We start from the raw sequence: 19678 nt of genomic DNA, 5'->3' as shown, positions 1-19678 counted from the left end.
CCATTCTGGATGGTGTAAGGTAGAATCTCGGGGTTGTTTCGATTTGCATTTCTTTAATGACTAAGGGTGTTGTTTTTTTTTTTTTAACTTTATTTTTTATAATTGGTCAGTTTCTTCCCCTTCCACTTCTTTCAGCTTTCACAAACTGCACCTCTTACCAAAATCCCCTGCCGTCTGCTTTCCTTTAGAAAATCATAGTTCTCCAAGTGATAACAGCCAAGCATGACAACACAAGATACAATAAGACAAGTTAAAAATCCTCTCATATTGAGGCTGGACAAGGCAACCTAACAGGAGTAAAAGAGTCCCAAGAGCAAGTGAAATAGTCAGATGTACAACTACTTCCGCTGTTAGGAATATCAAAAAAGACCATGCTAACAGCTATCACATACACAGAAGACCTTGTGCAGATTCATACCTTCCTCTTCTTTGCTGCTTAATTCTCTGTGAGCCCATATGAACAGTGCTTATTTAATTCAGTGGGCTAGTTCTCCTGGTGTCCTACATGCCCTCTGACTCCCAAAATTCCGCTCACCAGCCATCTTCTGTAGAATTCCCTGATCTTCAAGGGAAGGTATCCAATGAAAATCTCCAATTTAGACTCTCTCTTATGCTCCCATCGGCTGCCAGAAAAAGCCTGCCTGATGACAACTTGACAGGACACCCATTTTAGGTGTCTGAACTATCCAATCTTCAGTTCCTGGCCATCCAGTCAGTGTAGAGCTCATGGTCATTCGAGAGATGATACAGTTGTTAAGTGATAGTTCACTACCAAAGTGATAAGAGAAGCATTTTTAATAAAATGAAATGATACAGTTTGGGTGAATATAATAAAGAAATATGGTGGAAATTTTCAACAAATTTGCACCAGATTACTGGAACAATTGCTACTAAGTTGAAATGAATCACCTTACAACTAAAGATATTCATTCATTTATTAAAATGTAAATGTATAAACATAATATTTATGTAAAGCTTGAGAAGAGATTTTCCAAATGATTATTTTCAAATGTAAATATATAGTGTAATAGAATATCTCCATATGAGAAAAAACATTTTATTTGTTAGCTTTCTTTATTTCTTACATGTTGCATTCAACATGTGTGAATTTTCAGTGAGTACATGCTAAATTTAGCTGTACAAGCACAGAAATTGTCTATTTTACCTCAATTATTTATTATTATATATGAACTATATATTAAGATGGACATATTTAAATCATTCCTATAAAGAATCATTAGCCTGGTGTGGCACATGCTCTTAATCCCAGCATTTGAGAGGCAGAGGCAAGCAAATTTCTGAGTTCAAGACCAGCCTGGTCTACATCATGCTTTTCAGGACAGCAAGGGCTATACAGAGAAACCCTGTCTCAAACAACAACAACAACAATAACAAAACCAAATAAAACAAAAACAAAAAAAAAGAAAAGAATCATATACTGCCTAGTCCAACAATCAAATCTCACTATTCAGATAATTTATATGTGAAAAGATTTTTAGTATGTTATTTATTATCATTTCATTTGTTACTTTGTATTTGGGTTCTCTGTTTATGGATTTTTTAAAATCTTTTTATACACTCCAGTCCTTATCCCCCAATTTACACCCTCTGAATGTTTTTCATACCTGATCATGTTCCCCTTTTCCCTTCTCCCACTCAGGTCCCTCCCTCCCCCTTCCACCCATGATTGCTTTCCTCTCCCTCCCAGGTGGGACTAAGGCATCCTCAATTGGGCCCTTAAGCTTATTTATATTCTTGTGGTTTGAGGATTGTATCCATACTTTTTTGACTAATATCCACTTATTAGTGAGTACATACCATGCCTGTCCTTTGGGTCTGAGTTACTTCATTCAGGATAATATTTTCTAGTTCCATCCATTTGCCTTCAAATCTCAGATGTCCTCAATCTTAGTAGCTGAGTAGTATTCCATTGTGTAAATGAACCATATTTTCTGCATCCATTCTTCTGTTGTGGGACATCTGGGTTGTTTCCAACTTCTGGCTACCACAAATGTGGTCACTATGAACACAGAAGAACATGTGCCCCTGTGGCATGCTGCGACATCTTTTGGATATATATGCCCAAGAATGGTGTAGCTAGATATGCAGGTATATCTATTTCAAGATTTCTGAGGAAAATCCAGATTGATTTCCACACTGGTTCTATCAGTTTGAAATCTCAAGCAATGGAAGAGTGTTCCTCTCTCTCTGCACTCTTGCCAACATGTGCTGTTACCTTAGTTTTTGACCTTAGCCATTCTGATTGGTGTAAGGTAGAATCTCAGAGTCACTTTGATTTGAATTTCCCTGATGATTAAGGACTTTGAACATTTCTTTCCGTGCTTCTCAGCCACTAAGAATTCCTCTCTTGTGATTTGTTGTTGTTGTTGTTGAGTTCCAATTTGATAAGGTTGTATATCCAATTTGATAAGGTTTTTTTGGTTTCGTGGTGGTTGGTTTCTTGAGTTCTTTATATATTTTGGATAGTAGTCCTCTATTGAATGGAGGGTAAGTAAGATTTTTATCTAATTTGTAGGTTGACATTTTTCCTATTGAGTATATCCTATGCCATATAGAAGCTTTTCAGTTTGATGTGGTCCCATTTATCAATTCTTCATCTTAGGGAATGAGATATTGGAGTTCTGCTTAGGAAATTTGTCCCAGTGCCAATGAGTACAAGGCCCTTCCACAATTTCTTTTCTATTTGATTCAGAGTTTCTGCCTTATGTTTAGGTCCTTCATCCCCTTGGACTTGACCTCTGTGCAAGGTGGCAAATATGGATATATTTTCATTTTTCTACATACTGACTGTCAGTTAGAATAGAACCATCAACTGAAGATGCTTTCATTTTTCCAATGTATCCTTTTGGCATCTTTGTCAAAGATTACGTGTCCTTAAATGAGTGGTTTTATTTGTGGGCCTTCAATTCTATTCCACTGATCAAAGTGTCTGTCTCTGTACCAGTATCATGGAGTTTTTATCACTATTGCATCTTGAGGTCAGGAATGGTGATTCCTCCCAGAAGTTATTTTCACTATTCTGGGTTTTTTGTTTTTCCAGATGAACTTGAGAATTGCTCTTTCCATGTCTTTGAATACTTGTGTTTTACTTCTGATGGGAATTGCAAGGAATCTGTTGATTACTTTTGGTAGGATGCCCAATGTTACTATGTTAATCCTGCTGATCCATGAGCATGGGAGGACTCCCTATTTTCTGAGGTCTTCTTTGATTTCTTTCTTGAGAGACTTGCAGTTCTTGTCATACAGATATTTCACTTGTTTGGTTAGAGTTACCACAAGATAATTCATACTATCTTTGAATGTTCTGAAGGGTATTGTTTTCTTATTTCACACTCAGACTGCTTATCATTCATATAAAGGACAGTATTTGATATGTTTGAGTTAATTTTATATCCAGCCACTTTTCTCTAGTAAAACTATTTTGGTTGCCTATGTTTACTATCTTATCATCTGAAAATAGTGATACCCTGAATTCTTCCTTGCCAATTTGTATCCTCTTGATCTCCTTCTGTTTTCTTATTGCTCTAGCTAGAACTTTGATTACTCTATTGAATAGATATGGAAAAGTTGACTTCCCTATCTTGTCCCTTATTTTATTGGGATTGCTTCAAGTATCTCTTAACTTAATTTGATATTGCCTGTGAGTTGGCTGTATATTGCTTCTATTTTGTTTAGATACAAGCCTTGAATTCCTGATTTCTCCACTACTTTTAATATGAAGGGGCGTTATATTTTGTCAAATGCTTTTTCAGCATCTAATAAGATAACCATGTGATTTTTTTCATTCAGTTTGTTTATATAATAGATTATGTTAATGGATTTTGTATATTTAACCAATCTTGCATCCCTGGGATGATGCCTACATAATCATGGTGAATGATGGCATGGATTCAGTTTGCTAGAGTTTTATTGAGTAATTTTGCAAAATTGGTCGATATTCTCTTTTTGTTTTTTAATCCTTGTGTGGTTTAGGTATCAGTTTCCACATGTATGTGGTTTTTCTGTTGATTTGGTGTTACTGAAGACCAGCCTTAGGCCAAGGTGATCTTATAGGATGCATGGTATTATTTAAATCTTCTTGTATTGGTTGAGGCTTGTTTTGTGATTCATTATATGGTCAATTTTGGAGAAGGTACCATGAGGTGCTAAGTAGAGGGTATATTTCTTTGGTTTTAGGGGAATTGTTCTGTAGATATCTGTTAAATCCATTTGGCTTTTAATCTCTGTTAGTTTCACTGTGTCTCTGTTTAATTTCTGTTTCAATGACATGTCTGTTAGTGAGAGTGGGGTATTGAAGTGTCCCACTATTATTGTGTGGAGTTCTATTTATTTTTTTGAGCTTTAGTAAAGTTTCTTTTATGAATGTTGGTGGCCTTGTATTTGTGGTATAGTGGTTCAGAATTGACAGTTTCTCTTGGTGGATTTTTCCTTTCATGAATATGAGGTATCCTTCCACAGCTCACTTGATTACTTTTGAACTGAAAGTCTATTTTATTGGATGTTATGATCACAATACATGTTTTTGTCTTGCGAACAGGTGTTTAAAAGACTTTTTTTCCAGCCTTTTACTTGAGGTAGTGTCTGTCTTTGTAATTGGGGTGTATTTCTTGTATGCAACAAAATGTTGGATCCTGTTTGCATATCTAGTCTGTTACCTTATCTTTTTATTGGAAAATTGAGCCCATTGATTTACAGAAATATTAAATCAGATGATTGTTAGTTCCTGTTATGTTGTTGAAGAAAACATTCTATGTGTATAATTCTCTCCATTTTGTTTTGTTTTGAGATGATGAATATGTTGCTTTTTTTGGTGAAGGTACCCTCCTTGTGTTTGAGTTTATCTTTTAGAAACCTCTGTTGGACTTGGTTGATAGATAGATATTGTTTGAATGTGTTTTTGTCCTGGAATATTTTGGTTTCCCCATCTATGTTGAATGGGAGTTTTGCTGAGTATAGTAGCCTGGGTTGGCATTTGTCTTCTTCTAGGGTCTACATGACATATGTCCATGCTCTTCTGGCATTTGGTGTCTCCGTTGAGAAGTCTGGTGTAATCTGACCAGTCTGCCTTTGTGTGTTACTTAGCATTTGCAACTTACACCTTTTAATATTTTTTTGTCATGTGCAATTAATGTTCTTGAATATTATGACATGAGAGGATTTTCTTTTCTGGTCCAATCTATTTGGTGTTCTTTAGGCTTCTTCTATATATATGGCCATCTCTTTTTATAGGTTGGGGAAGTTTTCTTCTATACTTTTGTTCAAGACATTTGAACGTCCTTTGTACTGGAAATCTTTGCTCTTCTTTATTTCTATTATTCTTAGATTTGGGCTTTTCATTGTGTCCTGAGTTTTCTGGATGTTTTGGGTTAGGAGTTGTTTTATGTTTTGATATTTTTTGAAGGTGTGTCCATAACTTTTTTTTAATTCAAAATTTTCTTTATTTACATTTCGAATGTTATCCCCTTTTCCAGTTCCCCTCCCTCCCCTAGAAATCCCCTATCCCACTCCCTCCCTCTGCTTTGATGGGGGAGCTCAATATCTTGTAAGGTATCTTCTACACCCGAGATTCTCTCTTATATCTCTTGTATTCTCTTGGTCATTCTTTCATCTGTAATTTCTGACATCTTTCCTAGGTTTTCCAATTCACAGGTTGCCCACATTTGTGTTTCCTTTATTATTTCTACTTTTATATCTTGGACCATTTTGATCAACACTTTCACTTGATTGTGTGTTTTATCCTATTTTCACTAAGGGATTTATTTGCTTCTACCTGTTTACATGTGTTTTCTTGTATTTCTTTCCATGACTTATTTATGACTCTATTATCTTCATGCGATAAGTTTTTAGGTCAGCTTCCTGATTTTCAGGTGTGTTGGTACATCCAGAGCTTGCTGTGGTGGGAGAACTGTGTTCTGATGATGCCAAAGTTTATTGGCTTCTGTTGCTTATGGGCTTATGCTTGATTCTAGCAACTCAGTTATCTCTGGTGTTAGCTGTACTGGGGATGTCTGTCTTGATCCTGACTCTTGTGTCCTTGGATTGCTGGTAGGCTTGTGTCCCTCACTGTAGCAGACATCATGTGAAGCCTTCAGAATGTGAGGTCTTCATAGGGGCATGTACACTGGTGAAATTCTGCCCTGGCTGCAGTGGATCCCATGGGAGGCCTTCAGACTGTGGGATCTTCATAGCAGCAGACAAGCTGCTGATCTGTTGCCCTGGCTGTAGCAGATCTCCTAGATGGCCATCAGACTGTGGGTTCTGTTGCTCAGTGTACAGCAGAACTCATGGGAGGCTTTCAGACTGTTTGGTCAGGTATCCTACATGTAGCAAAACTCCTGGGAGGTCTTCATACTGTAGTGTCTTTAGAGGAGCAAACAAGGTGGTGATCTGCCTCAGCAGAAGGTGCAAGATGGAAGGGGTGTGAAATTCAGGGGGCTGGGGGCTTGGGGGTGATGAATCCTGAGTCTGCTTGGGCCCTCGAGGTCACCATCTGCTGCAGTTGTTTCGGAGGTTCCCTTACCTGCATATAGCCGAACTCATCAGAAGCCTTCAGGCTGTGATGTATTCAGAATAGCAGCCAGGCTTTTCTGGACTTCTTTCTGTTTTTTCACCTTTTTTTGGAGGAGTGGTTCTCAAAAATGTAATAGAAATATGCATTTTTAATTCCTTTTGTATACACAATCTGAGTATTCTATCTCTAATTGTTTTCTAACCCGCTGATCCTAAAGTCACCATACCTGTTTGTATATGTATCATCATTAATTAATGCTGACATTTTATATTCCAATGTGTAAGTAGAAACTGAACTTCCCTTCAAAATCCAATTGTATTTCCCATTTCCTCAAGTTTCCTTACTGATTCCTTCAGAGTTTTCTCTTACATATATTAAATGCCATTCTTTCTTATTTTCACTTTTTTCAAAGTCCTTGTTTCATTTATTTACTCCCTTCCTCGTATTGTCCTTTAAAAAAATCCCGTTACTTTGATTTTCATGATTATTTATCATAGTTTTTCTTTCTTTTTATTATTGTATTCATTTACATTCCAATTATAGGCCCCTTCCCCCAAAGTTCTTCACTCCCTCCACCCCCTTACCTTTGCTACTGAGAGAGATCTCCCCCATACACCCACCTACACATACCTTACTCCTACCAGCATCTATCTTCCCTGGTGCATCAAGTTTCTACAGGATTTGGCTGATCCTCTCCTATTGAGGTCAGACAAGGCACTCCTCTGCAACATATGTACCAGGGGCCATGGACCAGTCCATGTATATAGTTTCTTTGGTGGCTTAGTCTCTGGTAGCTCTGAGGAGTTCTGGTTAGTTTTTACTGTTGTTCTTCCTGTTGGTTCACAATACCTTTCTACTCCTTCAATCCTTCTCTTAACTCTACCATAGATATCCCAGACCTCATTCAATGGTTGGCTATAAGTATCTTCTTCTGTTTTAGTCAGCTGCTGGTAGAGCCTCTGATGGGACATCCATGCTAGGATCCTATCTGCAAGCACAACAAGGCATCAGTAATAGTGCCAAGTTTTGGTACCTGTGCATATGATGGATCCCAAGTTGGGAGGGTCACTCGATGGGATTTTCTTCAGGCTGTTCTCCATTTGTATCTCTGCATTTCTTTTAGACAGGAACAATTCTTATCAAACATTTTTAAGATGTTTGGGTGATCTCATTCCTCAACTGAGGTCTACCTACTGGTGGTCTCTTTAGGTTCTATCCTCTCATGGTTAGATATTTTAGCTACGCTTTTTTGATGTGAATATCATGAGCCTCATATATCCTTGTTGTCTTTAATTTCTAGAGATTGCCAAGATCCACAAGCAACATATTTCTAGTCATTCTCCTGCCCCTCTAGGATTCTTTCCCATTTCCTCCCATATCTGATACAGTCTTTCTTCTTTTCTCTCCTCTCCCCCTCTCCCATTTATGTCCCTCCCTCCCTCTGTCTCCTATGATTATTTTATTAACACTATTCCTAAATGTTTGGTTTTACTTGAAACACAAACCTAGCTTTATGAATATAAAGATCATCTACTATATACCCCTAATTTTACAGTTAAATTTCTCCTAATCTTAATTTACATTTTTATTTATGTCATGAATTTTGGTAGTTATTCCCTAGGAAGAACTCTCTGATGGAAATAAAACCCGTTCATATTATTTTTTGGATAATGTCTTCATTAATATCTTTATTCAAAAGGCTAGCACCACAGGATATGGAACTTAAGGCTGACACTCATTTTTTTTTTCCTGTGGTTTGCATGGTGATGGATAGGAGACTCTTTCTCTTTGATCTTGGTCCAGTGTGGTTGATAATGACTTTCTATTGACTTTTTCCAAGATGTTTTCTTTAGGCAGTTTCAGTAGATTGCTAGGTAGGATCTTCATGGGACATGTCCTATTTGAGTTTATTCAGTTCTTGAATATGAACATTAATGCATTATGACCAGTTTTTTTCCTTTCCTTCACATTAAAACATTAATTTTGTTTTAATCTTGAATGTTTTATTTTTACATTAACATTTTTGAGTTTGGTTCATTTTCATGATGGTCCTTTTGAGATCTTACTAAACAGAATCAGTACTTTTGATTTCAGACTTTTCCTGTGTCCTCACAAGGGCACTCAGGGTCTAAAAGAAAAACATATAGCACAATATCATACAGTTAGATGAGTTTTGAATTTCTTTGCTAGAATTTTTAATGTCTCATCTCTTCATGTAATATTTACTAAAAATACTATGTCCAAGCATTTCAAATATACTTAGCAAAAGTATAACATATAAATGTCTGTGCTTATTTTGACCCTATCAGAAACCCAGAAAGCCTCATTAGCCTTCCGTAGCATTATACACTTTAAAGTCTGACCCTATCAGAAACCCAGAAAGCCTCATTAGCCTTCCGTAGCATTATACACTTTAAAGTCTTCTTTAGAAATGTATATCTACAAAAATGATAGAGAGTGGGAATATACAGGGTCATATATGATCTAGTTTTCTTTAATAGCATTGTCTATCTACATTGGCATCTGTGTGTTCAGAAGCTGTTAAGATATTTACTAGTACTTGAAGGCTTCAGAGCAGACATGTCTGCTGTAGTTAAGTAAGGGCTTTAGGTGAAAATGAAGAACTTGTAACTCTCAGTTTATATGATTAATCTTTCTTCAAGTAATCATTTATTTAGCCAGAAATCACTAAAGTCTTGTTTAATACTGTATTCTTTTTGGTTCTGCTTGAGCCTGTAATTTGACTTGATTTTCAAACATTCAAATGTTGTCTCCTTAGACTCAACAAGGACATGTGGACCTCCTCCACCTATTGACAATGGAGACATCACCTCCTTGTCATTACCAGAATATGAACCATTATCATCAGTTGACTATCAGTGCCAGAAGTATTATGTACTTAAGGGAAAGAAGACAATAACATGTAGAAATGGAAAGTGGTCTGAGCCACCAACCTGTTTACGTAAGTACCTTATTCTCATAGATTTAGGAGATTTTGTTTTATATTATGGATATTTTTCTGTTAATAATAGCACATTCACAAAATACAAGTACTGTTTTGTTTGTGCTTCAGTGCCAAACAATAGCATATGATAAAAACAAGATTATTAGATTCTTTTTATAAAAACCACCTGTCAAATAAAATTGTGAATGTTATTCTTTATAATTAATTTTTTACTAACATGTATTAATGTACACAAAACTAGGCACCAGCATGATATTCTATACCTATTGTCCTAGCCAGTGTTCTAATACTGTGAAGAGACACTATGACCATGGCAACTCTTAGAAAAGAAAGCATTTGTTGGGAATAGCTTATAATTTCAGAGATTGAGACAACTATCATGGCACAGAGGTAAGCATGATGGAGGAGAAGTAGTTGAGCATTATACATGTGACCCTAGGCAGCACAAAGAGATAGACATTCTTCTTCTAATAAGACTACACCAACTCCAACAAGGTCATATCTCCTAATTTTTTATTGAGTATCAACAGTACCCAATGAATAAGCAATATGTGAGCCCATGGAATCCATTTTTTTTAAATCAACCTATATACATCTGGTATTAAATCCATACAACATGTGCCACTCTTAGACAAGACAACTAATTTTTATTAGTCACTGTCATGCATTTTACAGATAGTTTAGTCTATTTTTTCATTCTGTGAAAAAGAACACAAAGTAGTTGTTCTCCTGTGTTTTGTTTAGTTCACTTACTGTCCTCCAATGCCTTTTTCTAACCAAAATAATCTTTAATATCTGAACAAAATTTCACATTTAATTCTACCACATTGTCTTTGTAAATTTACCAATTGGTATTAGTTCAAACCATTTTTTCATCTTATCTACAGTCATGTAGCAGTTTGCAATAAACATACCTGCATGTTGCAGAGGTTTATTTTATTTCCTTTGAGTAAGTACAAAAAAAGAACATAGCAACAATATATGTACAATCTATTTTTAAAATTTTTAAGAAATCTTAGTTTTCATCTATAGTAATTTCACTTAGTCACAGTCCCATCAACAGCTTATGAGTTTTTCACCACACATTCATGATCATTTGTAATTATAAGGGCTACTTTCTCTAATGCTTTTCTGAGTGACAAGGCATCTTACTATAGCTTTGGCAAAAAAAATTAAGAGCTAATGATATTTTTTTTTGGTATAGAGCAGGATTTAATCAATATTTGTTACATAACAAATATATATACACATACATATATACATAGTATGCACACTCACACACACACACACACACACACACACACACACACACACACACACACACATATATATATATATATATATATATATATATATATATTTGCTTAATACATGTATTTACTCATTACCTCTGAGAAAGGGGACCTGTTCACTGGCTCTGCTTGGAAGATGAGTTACACATTTTTCATCAGTTATAGCTGAAACATTCCAGTTTGGGAATCTGGGTCAAGCTATATCACTGTGCATTAATTAATTATAGGCTGTGATTCCAGAAACCTGTGGAAAGATGAGAAAATAGTCCAGAGGCTGCAGTTTCCCTCAGCAATAAATTTGCCTTAGTTGACTTCCAAATGCATGGATCTTCACAGATCACACAGATGATACATGTAACCTACCTTCAATGAAGTCATTATGATGGTTAATCTTATTTGTGGGCCTGATGAGATCTAGAATAATATGGGTCCTGTGCCTCTGGGCATACCTGTGAGGGACTGTCTGTATTAGGTTAAGTGAGATAGAAAGATCCGTCTACTGTGGGCAGCACCATTCCTAGGCCTAGAATCCTGTATTATATTAAAAAGGGGAGAGTAAGCTAAGAAGAAGCGTTTGTTCACTCTTTGCTCTCTGCTTTTTGATTGAGTATGTAATGTGACTGATGCTTCAAGCTACTGCTGGTGTGACTTCCCTACCAAAACCAAAACCTCTACTGTTAGCCAAAATAGACTTTCTCCCTTGATTTGGCCATATCAGAGTGTTTAATCAGGATAACAGGAAAAAATTGAAACTGTGGCTCTGCTCTACCCACCCTTCTACTCTCCATGCCTTTCTAGAGAAGGGACCAAGGAAATCTACTTAATGATCTTGATCCAGCATCTGATTCACATACTAACAGCTTTGATAGAACTGAAGTCTGGGATGTACAAATGGCTGTACTCATTCATGACCCACCAACTATCTCTTGGTCAGTTCGAGATTCAAGGCACTCAGCACCTAAAAGAATAATCTTACTTGCAAGTGGAAAACCACGAGTCTGGGCCCTGCTAGAGATGAAAGGAATGGAGAATGTGAGGAAGTTGCCAGTCACACTGTTAGGAGAAAGACACATGTATAGTCCAAGCCAAGCAGAGGTAGAAGTTACTAAGCCACTCCCTACATTTGCCTGCTTTATTGCATTTATTTTTTTTATTAGGTATTTTCCTCAATTACATTTCCAATGCTATCCAAAAAGTCCCCAATACACTCCCCCCGCCCCCAGGCTAAAGATATTTTAAGGGTTTTTCATACTCAGGTTCTTGTGTATTTTTTTGAGAAGTATCTATAAATTTATATAATTTTAGTTGGCTTATTTTTCTTTTAAAATGCATTTTATCACAGTCTAGTTACAGTTTATTTAAAAGGTATCAACAAACTGAAATTCTGATCAATTATTTAAGTATAGTTTAAGACAGATATAGTGCAAAGACGATTTTTAAAAGATACAGTCAATTTAGGGGAAATACTGCTATAACTTCTAACCAGGACCAAATCAATCAAATCAAATCAAATAAAAGCAATCCAAATTCAACCAAAACCAAAAAAAAAAAAAAATGAGTTTTCACTTTCTTATGTTCCTTGACATAAGACACCCCTATAAAAGATATGTAAATACCTAGAAACAAACAATAGGCAACCATTTACTCTGATTCAACTGGCTGCCTATTTCTTAGTTGTATTGATTATGCTCTGTGCTATCCACAAGTATGTTTTGAAATCCATGGGTCAAGGTTTGCTTTTTGCCTTATAATTTGGAGTCCCTTCCAAATATCTAGTGTCCAAAACCAATGAAATGTTTCCCTATTGTGTTTCTTTGTATTTTCAGTGGTTTGTTATTACATGGATGTCTTGACCAACTTTCAGTTGACCTTGCCCAGAATAATAGACAGTATCAAATTTTAATCATCTCCATAAGGATATCAATTATTCTTATTAACTGAATATGATATCAGTTCTCTAACATACGTTTTTGGAAGGTCTGTTAAGATGAGGTAACTGAAGATACATACATCAGTTTTCAAATCACGTTTATCTTTCGTTGGCATGTTCATAGTGTTCTGGTTACTGTGGGGCTCATGATGTATGTTGAAATCAGGTATTATGATGTCTCCAGATTTTCCTTTCTGCTCCAGTTCCAGTTGTCTACTCCTTATATTGTACCTCCATACAAATTTTAGATTTTTACCCCTAAAAGTATAAAAACTGTTATTGGTATTTCAGTGTGGGTTCATAGAATCTGCTAGTTTCCATAGGAGATGTGGACATTTCATTATTAATTCTTACAACCTATTAATATACAACATTTCTCCATTTTTGTCTTTTCAGATTATTTTACCAGTATAACTAATATTATGATTGAAGTTTTCACTTCTCTTAAATTCATAGCTAAATTGATTTTTGAAGTTACTGATAATGACATTACATTTATAGTTAATTTTCAGAAAAAAATGAAATTGGTCTATAGATAAGGGTGATCTCTGTAGTTTTATGTATTACTTAATGAACATTGGTAATTTTTCTTTCAGATGCATGTGTAATACCAGAAGTCATTATGGAAAGACATAACATAATTCTCAGATGGAGAGAAAATAAAAAGGTTTATATTCAGTCAGGGGAAGATATTGAGTTTGCATGTAAACCTAGATATAGAGAAGCAAGAGGATCACCACCATTTCTTACAAAGTGCATTAATGGTCACATCAATTATCCCACTTGTGTATAGTATAAAAATCACGTTACATTTATTCATTGATTTTATCCCTAATGAAGGAGCTAAACAAAGTAACCAAGGAGCTAAAGGGGTCTGCAACCCTATAGGAGGAACAACAATATGAACTAACCAGTACACCCCCAGAGCTGTGTCTCTAATTGCATATGTAGCAGAGGATGGCTTAGTTGGCCATAAATGGGAGGAGAGGCCCTCAGTATTGTGAAGATCATAGGCCCCCGTACAGGGGAATGCCAGGGCCAGGAAGCAGGAGGGGGTGGGTTGGGAATCAGGGAGGGGTGAGGGTATAGGGGGTTTTAGCGATAGCATTTGAAATGTAAATGAAGAAAATATCTAATAAAAAAGAAAAAAATGAAATACACATGCATATTGTTGAAACAGTTTCAATTTATATCTGAAGTATTGTATAATTCATTTCTTCTCATAAATAAAGATGTTTTCGTTATATGGTGATTAATTTGTAATTTTAATGACTATGGCCAAATGCAAAAGCAGAACATTCAAAACCCCTAATCCAAAATATGATGTCCAAGGATGAACTATTTCAAGCAAGAAAATACATGTCAGTTCTTCAACATCTCTTTCTATTCAGAACTTTCTCAGATTTCCTGGATATCTTTTGATGTGTGGTTTGAGTTACAGTTAATAGAAGACATATTGACTCACTCTTCCAATTAGTATTATTTCCTAAACATGTAACAAACAACTATCATATATTATATTATGAAAACATATAATTAATTACTACATAATACTATATAATTAATTACTACAAATAAAAATTACTACATTTTAAAAATTTTTAAAATCAATAAAAAATCTAAGAAACTTTTTGCACATGAACTTCTAATATTTGGTACATTGAAATAATAAAAGGTACAAGCAATTATACAAAGGGATTAAGATTTTGATTATGTATATAATTCTATCACTGTAATTATATTGACATTAAAATCTTTAAGTATTTAGCATCACTTATAAACAGGCAATGAGCATTGTCTTAGGCAGGATTTTTATTGTTGTAAAGAGACATTTTAGCCGAGGCAACTCTTCTGAGGAATAACATTTAATTGATGTTGGCTTACAATTTAATATATTTAGTACATTATCATCATTGTGGAAAGTATGGCAGTGCCCAGATAAACATGATGCCAACAAAGAACCTCAGGATTCTATATCTTATTCCACAAGCAGCAGAAGACAATGTGTTACACTGTGCATAATATGAGCATAGAAAACCTCAAAACCTGTCTCCACAGTGACAGACTTCACCCAACATGTCAATACCTACTTTAACAAAGCTACACCTCCTAATAGTGTCACTTTCTACTCTATGGATAAGCATTCAAGCACATGAAGTCTATGAATATCACAGCTATTGAAATTACCACATACACATATATACACTGTACCAAATTATTAAAGTAAAATAACAATACAAATTAATTTATAAAAACTATAGTTATCTTTAGAGTTATTATTATAAAGGTATGCTATTCATTATCTTTAAGAGTTTGTAATTTAAACTGGATAGGCTTATACATTTTTTGATATTGAAACATGACATTTATTCAACAAATACTAATAAGTTTTAATTTTTTTCCTGTTATACATATATATATATACATATATATATATACATATATATATATATATACCTTTGTTCATATACAAATACATATACACACATACATATGCACAATATATACACAAATACCTATTAAATACATACACACATATATATATATATATATATATATATATATATATATATATATATATATGGGTGTGTGTGTGTGTGTCTGTGTCTGTGTGTGTATATGCATTATAATATAAGTATTCTTTGCATGCCAGATGTAATCTTTCTTACATCCATTGTAGATTTGCAATCCTGTTTTCCCATGTAATGTTGGATCTATCACCCATTTTAAAACTTTTATTCCTTCCTTAGCCTGTTTGTTAAAGAACATTAGACACCCTAAGTGGTCAGATGGACGTATAACATTTATGTCATTAGAATGTTTCTTGTGGCTCCTTACAGGAACATTCTCTAATCCGAAAAAAAAAAAAAAAAAAACACAAACTACAAAAAAAAAACAAAAACAAAAAACTTCTATTATAGCCGAGGTTCAGATCTCAGGAAAAGGAAGCAATCCTTTCCCTAGTGTATCACTAGGGAACATATTGAGTTTCTGTTTCCTACTCCTTGACTTTGAACCATGGATCATGGCTAAAGAGAGACCATACTGTATACTGTGTGAATATTCAAAACATATTCTGCCCTCTGGAAAACACTGCAATAGCCTTCCCAGATACTGCCATGAAATGTCACACTGTAGCTGTATCTTCAAAAGACCTTTTTATCTTTCTATTAGGCTAGGTGCTGCAGAATAATGGGGAACATGATAAGATGGATTCTATGATCATGGGTCTTGGTCAGATGCAACACTGTGTAGAATTCCACAATGGTGAATAAGGCATTTTTTAAATCCACAGATGGACTTTCCCCAGAGGCATTGTTTGCTGGAAAGTTGCTATAACCAGAATAAGTATCCATTTCAGAAGAACAAGGTGCACCTTCCACAGAAGGAGTGTTGCAATATCACTCAACCTGTTACCAGGTTGCTGGCTAGTCTCCACAGTGAATCATGCTACATCAGGAGCACACTATTGGGCTATGCTATAGGCAGATTTGACACTAAGAATGAAGCTTAGCCAGGGCAGCTTTGGTGAGTGGAAGTCCATGTTGTCAAGGCCATGAATATTCCTTATCCTTTCACTATCTCCACATTGTTCAAGGGTGCACTGGACAATGACAAGGATGTCTGTGAAAAGAAGTTGACTATTCACAGAAGGAAGCATTTAGGCTATTTTCTTATTGAAATCTTCCTCAGCAACAGTCACTTATTGATGAACATTTCCATGGGAATCAAGTTTATATATACCTTTGGAAATTTGGAAAGATCTATCTACATAGATCTTCTTACACAAAGGTCCTCATCATTAATTTTCCAATCATGATCTTCCTCAAGGTCCATCTAACCAACAAATTAGCTATAGTCCATAAATCAGCGAACAAGTGCACATCTGACCATGTCTCTTTTCTAACAACATATATGACCATGTGAACTGTCTGATCGTCTACCCATGGTGCAGATTGACATCTTGACCCACACATACTTGCTCATCTATGTCCATTCCTGCTCTTCCACAATACATAGTGAATGCAAGCAATCTAAAGGTTCTTCAAATGATGAGCAGATCATAAACAACCCTGGCATATACAATATGGAATACCATTCAACTATAAAGAAAAGTGAAATCATAAACTTCTCAGGTAAATGAGCAAACCAGAACAGATTGTATGGTGTATGGTAACCCAGACCCATGAAGACAAACTTCTCATGATCTCCTTTATTAGAGACTCCTAGCTCCAAATCTTCACATGCAAGTCTATACACCAAATCAGCTGCAGAGACCAGAAAGGTAAATATAGACCATTGCCAGAGTATTAGGGTGGATGAGCAACAGAAAAAAGAATAGGATACAAATTATTTAGCAGGAGGAATAGGAAAAAGGAAATAGTGACATACTTAGGGAAGTGGAAGTCGAAAAACACAAGAGAAAGAATATTGAAATAGTGCATGGGAATGTCATAAGGAATCATATTATTAACTCCTCAATCAGAATAATGTGTGTGTGTGTGTGTGTGTGTGTGTGTGTGTGTGTATACACGTGTAGAGAGACAGTTCTATATGTGAAGGCCCATATCTACAACCACAACCATGTAACAAACAACAGTACTAGACAAGAGAAGCACTCTTCTGAGTTGTAGGTCAAGGTTGTCTAATAGAAGTCAAGATACTGATGACTGTTTCCATGACACTTTGTGTCCCCAAGAGGAAGATCATTCCATATTGTGTATTCCATACCACAGGGCCCAAATGATCCTAAGCTGAATGTGTTCTGAAAATTCATACCTGGGGCCTACAATTCATTTTACTAGAAGTAGCCATGAAAGCTTACAAAGAAGAAAATCACCAACTGTCCTAACCAGCTATCATGCCTATACGAAGGCAAAAGAAATTTACTCTCTCCTCTTCCTTTCTACATAACAATATGACTGACAAGGAAACTTGGCACTAAAAATTGAATGCTACTACATTGCTCCATAAATGTAAAATGATTAACTTATTATTGTGAAATAATTGATTGAAAAATGTTTATTTTGCTCCTCCTTTTTGAACTTTGACATTTACCAAACTGGATGCTAGTAATACAGTGGAGTTCAATGTCATACACAGCATTTTTAATGACAGAGTTCCCAGAAGGACCACCACATCTGGAGCTTTAAGCTTGAGAACATGGGGTTCTGCAGCATGTTGCTCTTATCCAATATCCTCCTAACTGCATGGCTTTCTACTGCTAAAGGGGAAGGTAAGTGGAAGCAGATCTGAAACATGCAATTTCTAGTAAAATATTTTAACTCCTGTATGTATATGAAAATATTTTAAATTCAATTTAACTTTAGTAAAGCAGTATTAATAGAAACTAAATTATAAAATATTTAAATAAAAACAGAAAACATATTGATAGTAAAAATAAATTTATTTTTGGAAAGAGGTTCTGATAAGCAATAAGAGAGAAAAATTGAATAAAGTGATTTTCTCAGTTCTCTAATTTGAAAAGTGTGAATAGCCTCTAAATTATAATTTGGAGACAAAGAAGAAATTCATTTTATAAATGTGTAAATAGTACATGTAACAAGATTAATTTTCAAAATGAAATTTCACCTAAATAAATACAGACATTGAACAGGGCAAAGTACCTGACAGACTCTAAATCTATCTAGGTTGATGTGGGATTGGTTTCATCTCTATAAAATGGATACCTTTTAATTTCATAGTCATTAAAATGAGTAACTTTTCCTATTTCAAACAAATTATATTTCAGCAAATGGACATGTCTTTAAGAAGATAAAAAAGAATTATGTTACTTTGTATGTGAGCCACCACAATGTTAACAATTTCTTACCTGATATCTCCAATGTATGTAGAAAGTGGGAGATCATGTTACCAATGTATGAACACTGTGTCTGAAGAGGATTTAACAACCATCCTGAGAGATTCATAAAGACACTATATCCATGAGTTAGCAAATAATGCTTTAAAGATGGAGTAGGATTCTGAAATATAGTCACTGTGCCTGAATCTGGTTTCATGGAGTATTTATTTTCCTATTTGTTGTTTGCTAATGAGTCCAGAAAATGAGGGGTGATTTATGGAACTCTTCAATCCTCACATTACATTTGTTTTAAGATCTACCCTTTCTCATTTTGAATCATTTCAGAAATTTAAGCTCAATTTCTTTTTGCTGTAACTTTGAATTCACTTTGAATTTTTTGTCACAGGAAAGCAGTAATTCAATGAGAGAAAAGTCTATCTGTGAAATGACAAAATATTTGCTTTCAATTATTTTGTACTTGCATAACTTTGATATATTAATATAATTATATTGCTCTTCTTATTTCACAAAACTGTCCCATAGTCTCTTCCTTGTTCTGTGACACAGGTTTTCTTTTTCCCTAATTATTATTGCACACATATCTATATCTATATCTATATCTATATCTATATCTATATCTATATCTATATCTATATCTATATCTATATCTATATCTATATCTATATCTATATCTATATCTATATCTATATCTATATCTATATCTATATCTATATCTATCTATATACATACATATCAAAATGTGTCTAAATACACTCTGCTTAGTCCATTCCATATGATCTGTAAATATGTATGGTTGATATTCTGTACAGTGTGGAGAATAATAGTCACACGTTTCCTTTTGAATGAGTGAGTTTACAAAGTATACAGCAAGAAAAGCAAAAGAACAAGTAATGAGTAAGATGTAGACAATTAGGTGACAAACAGACAGACTGAACGATGATAGACAAACAGATGGAGAACCTTATTTCAGGTACTAAGATGTTCAACACTTCTAGGGTAACTAACTTATGGCAGCAAACTTATGGTAGATATCTGAGCTTCCCCTTCTGAAAGTCTTCCGGCATGATACTTCTAAGTAATAGAACAGAGAGCAACAGTAGAGATCACATAATCAAACCAGGTGCTCTCTATTTCC

General features: G+C 35.0%; 2 protein-coding genes across 9 annotated transcripts in view; both read left to right on the top strand.

Annotated features, from left to right (window-relative positions):
- Window positions 1-13971, top strand: part of LOC147006138 (complement factor H-like) — an 82954-nt gene extending 68983 nt beyond the window's left edge. For 5 of the 6 annotated variants that reach the window (XM_085841619.1, XM_085841604.1, XM_085841603.1 and 2 more), the window contains 2 exons: window positions 9312-9494; window positions 13316-13971. In XM_085841619.1, the coding sequence (XP_085697745.1) occupies window positions 9312-9494; window positions 13316-13512 (380 nt within the window). In that variant the 3' untranslated portion in view covers window positions 13513-13971. Of the gene's footprint in view, window positions 1-9311; window positions 9495-12615; window positions 13122-13315 lie in introns of those variants that run through there. The other variant, XM_085841612.1, reaches the window with a different exon arrangement.
- Window positions 13972-17786: 3815 nt separating this feature from the next.
- Window positions 17787-19678, top strand: part of LOC147006136 (complement factor H-related protein 3-like) — a 70760-nt gene continuing 68868 nt past the window's right edge. For 2 of the 3 annotated variants that reach the window (XM_085841644.1, XM_085841641.1), the window contains exon 1: window positions 17789-17955. In XM_085841644.1, the coding sequence (XP_085697770.1) occupies window positions 17883-17955 (73 nt within the window). In that variant the 5' untranslated portion in view covers window positions 17789-17882. Of the gene's footprint in view, window positions 17956-19678 lie in introns of all 3 variants that reach the window. The other variant, XM_085841643.1, reaches the window with a different exon arrangement.

Source organism: Mus caroli, unplaced genomic scaffold, assembly GCF_978045245.1.
Source record: "Mus caroli unplaced genomic scaffold, Mus_caroli_1 scaffold_1, whole genome shotgun sequence".
NCBI lineage: Eukaryota > Metazoa > Chordata > Mammalia > Rodentia > Muridae > Mus > Mus caroli.
This window is presented reverse-complemented; position numbering and strand designations above follow the sequence as displayed.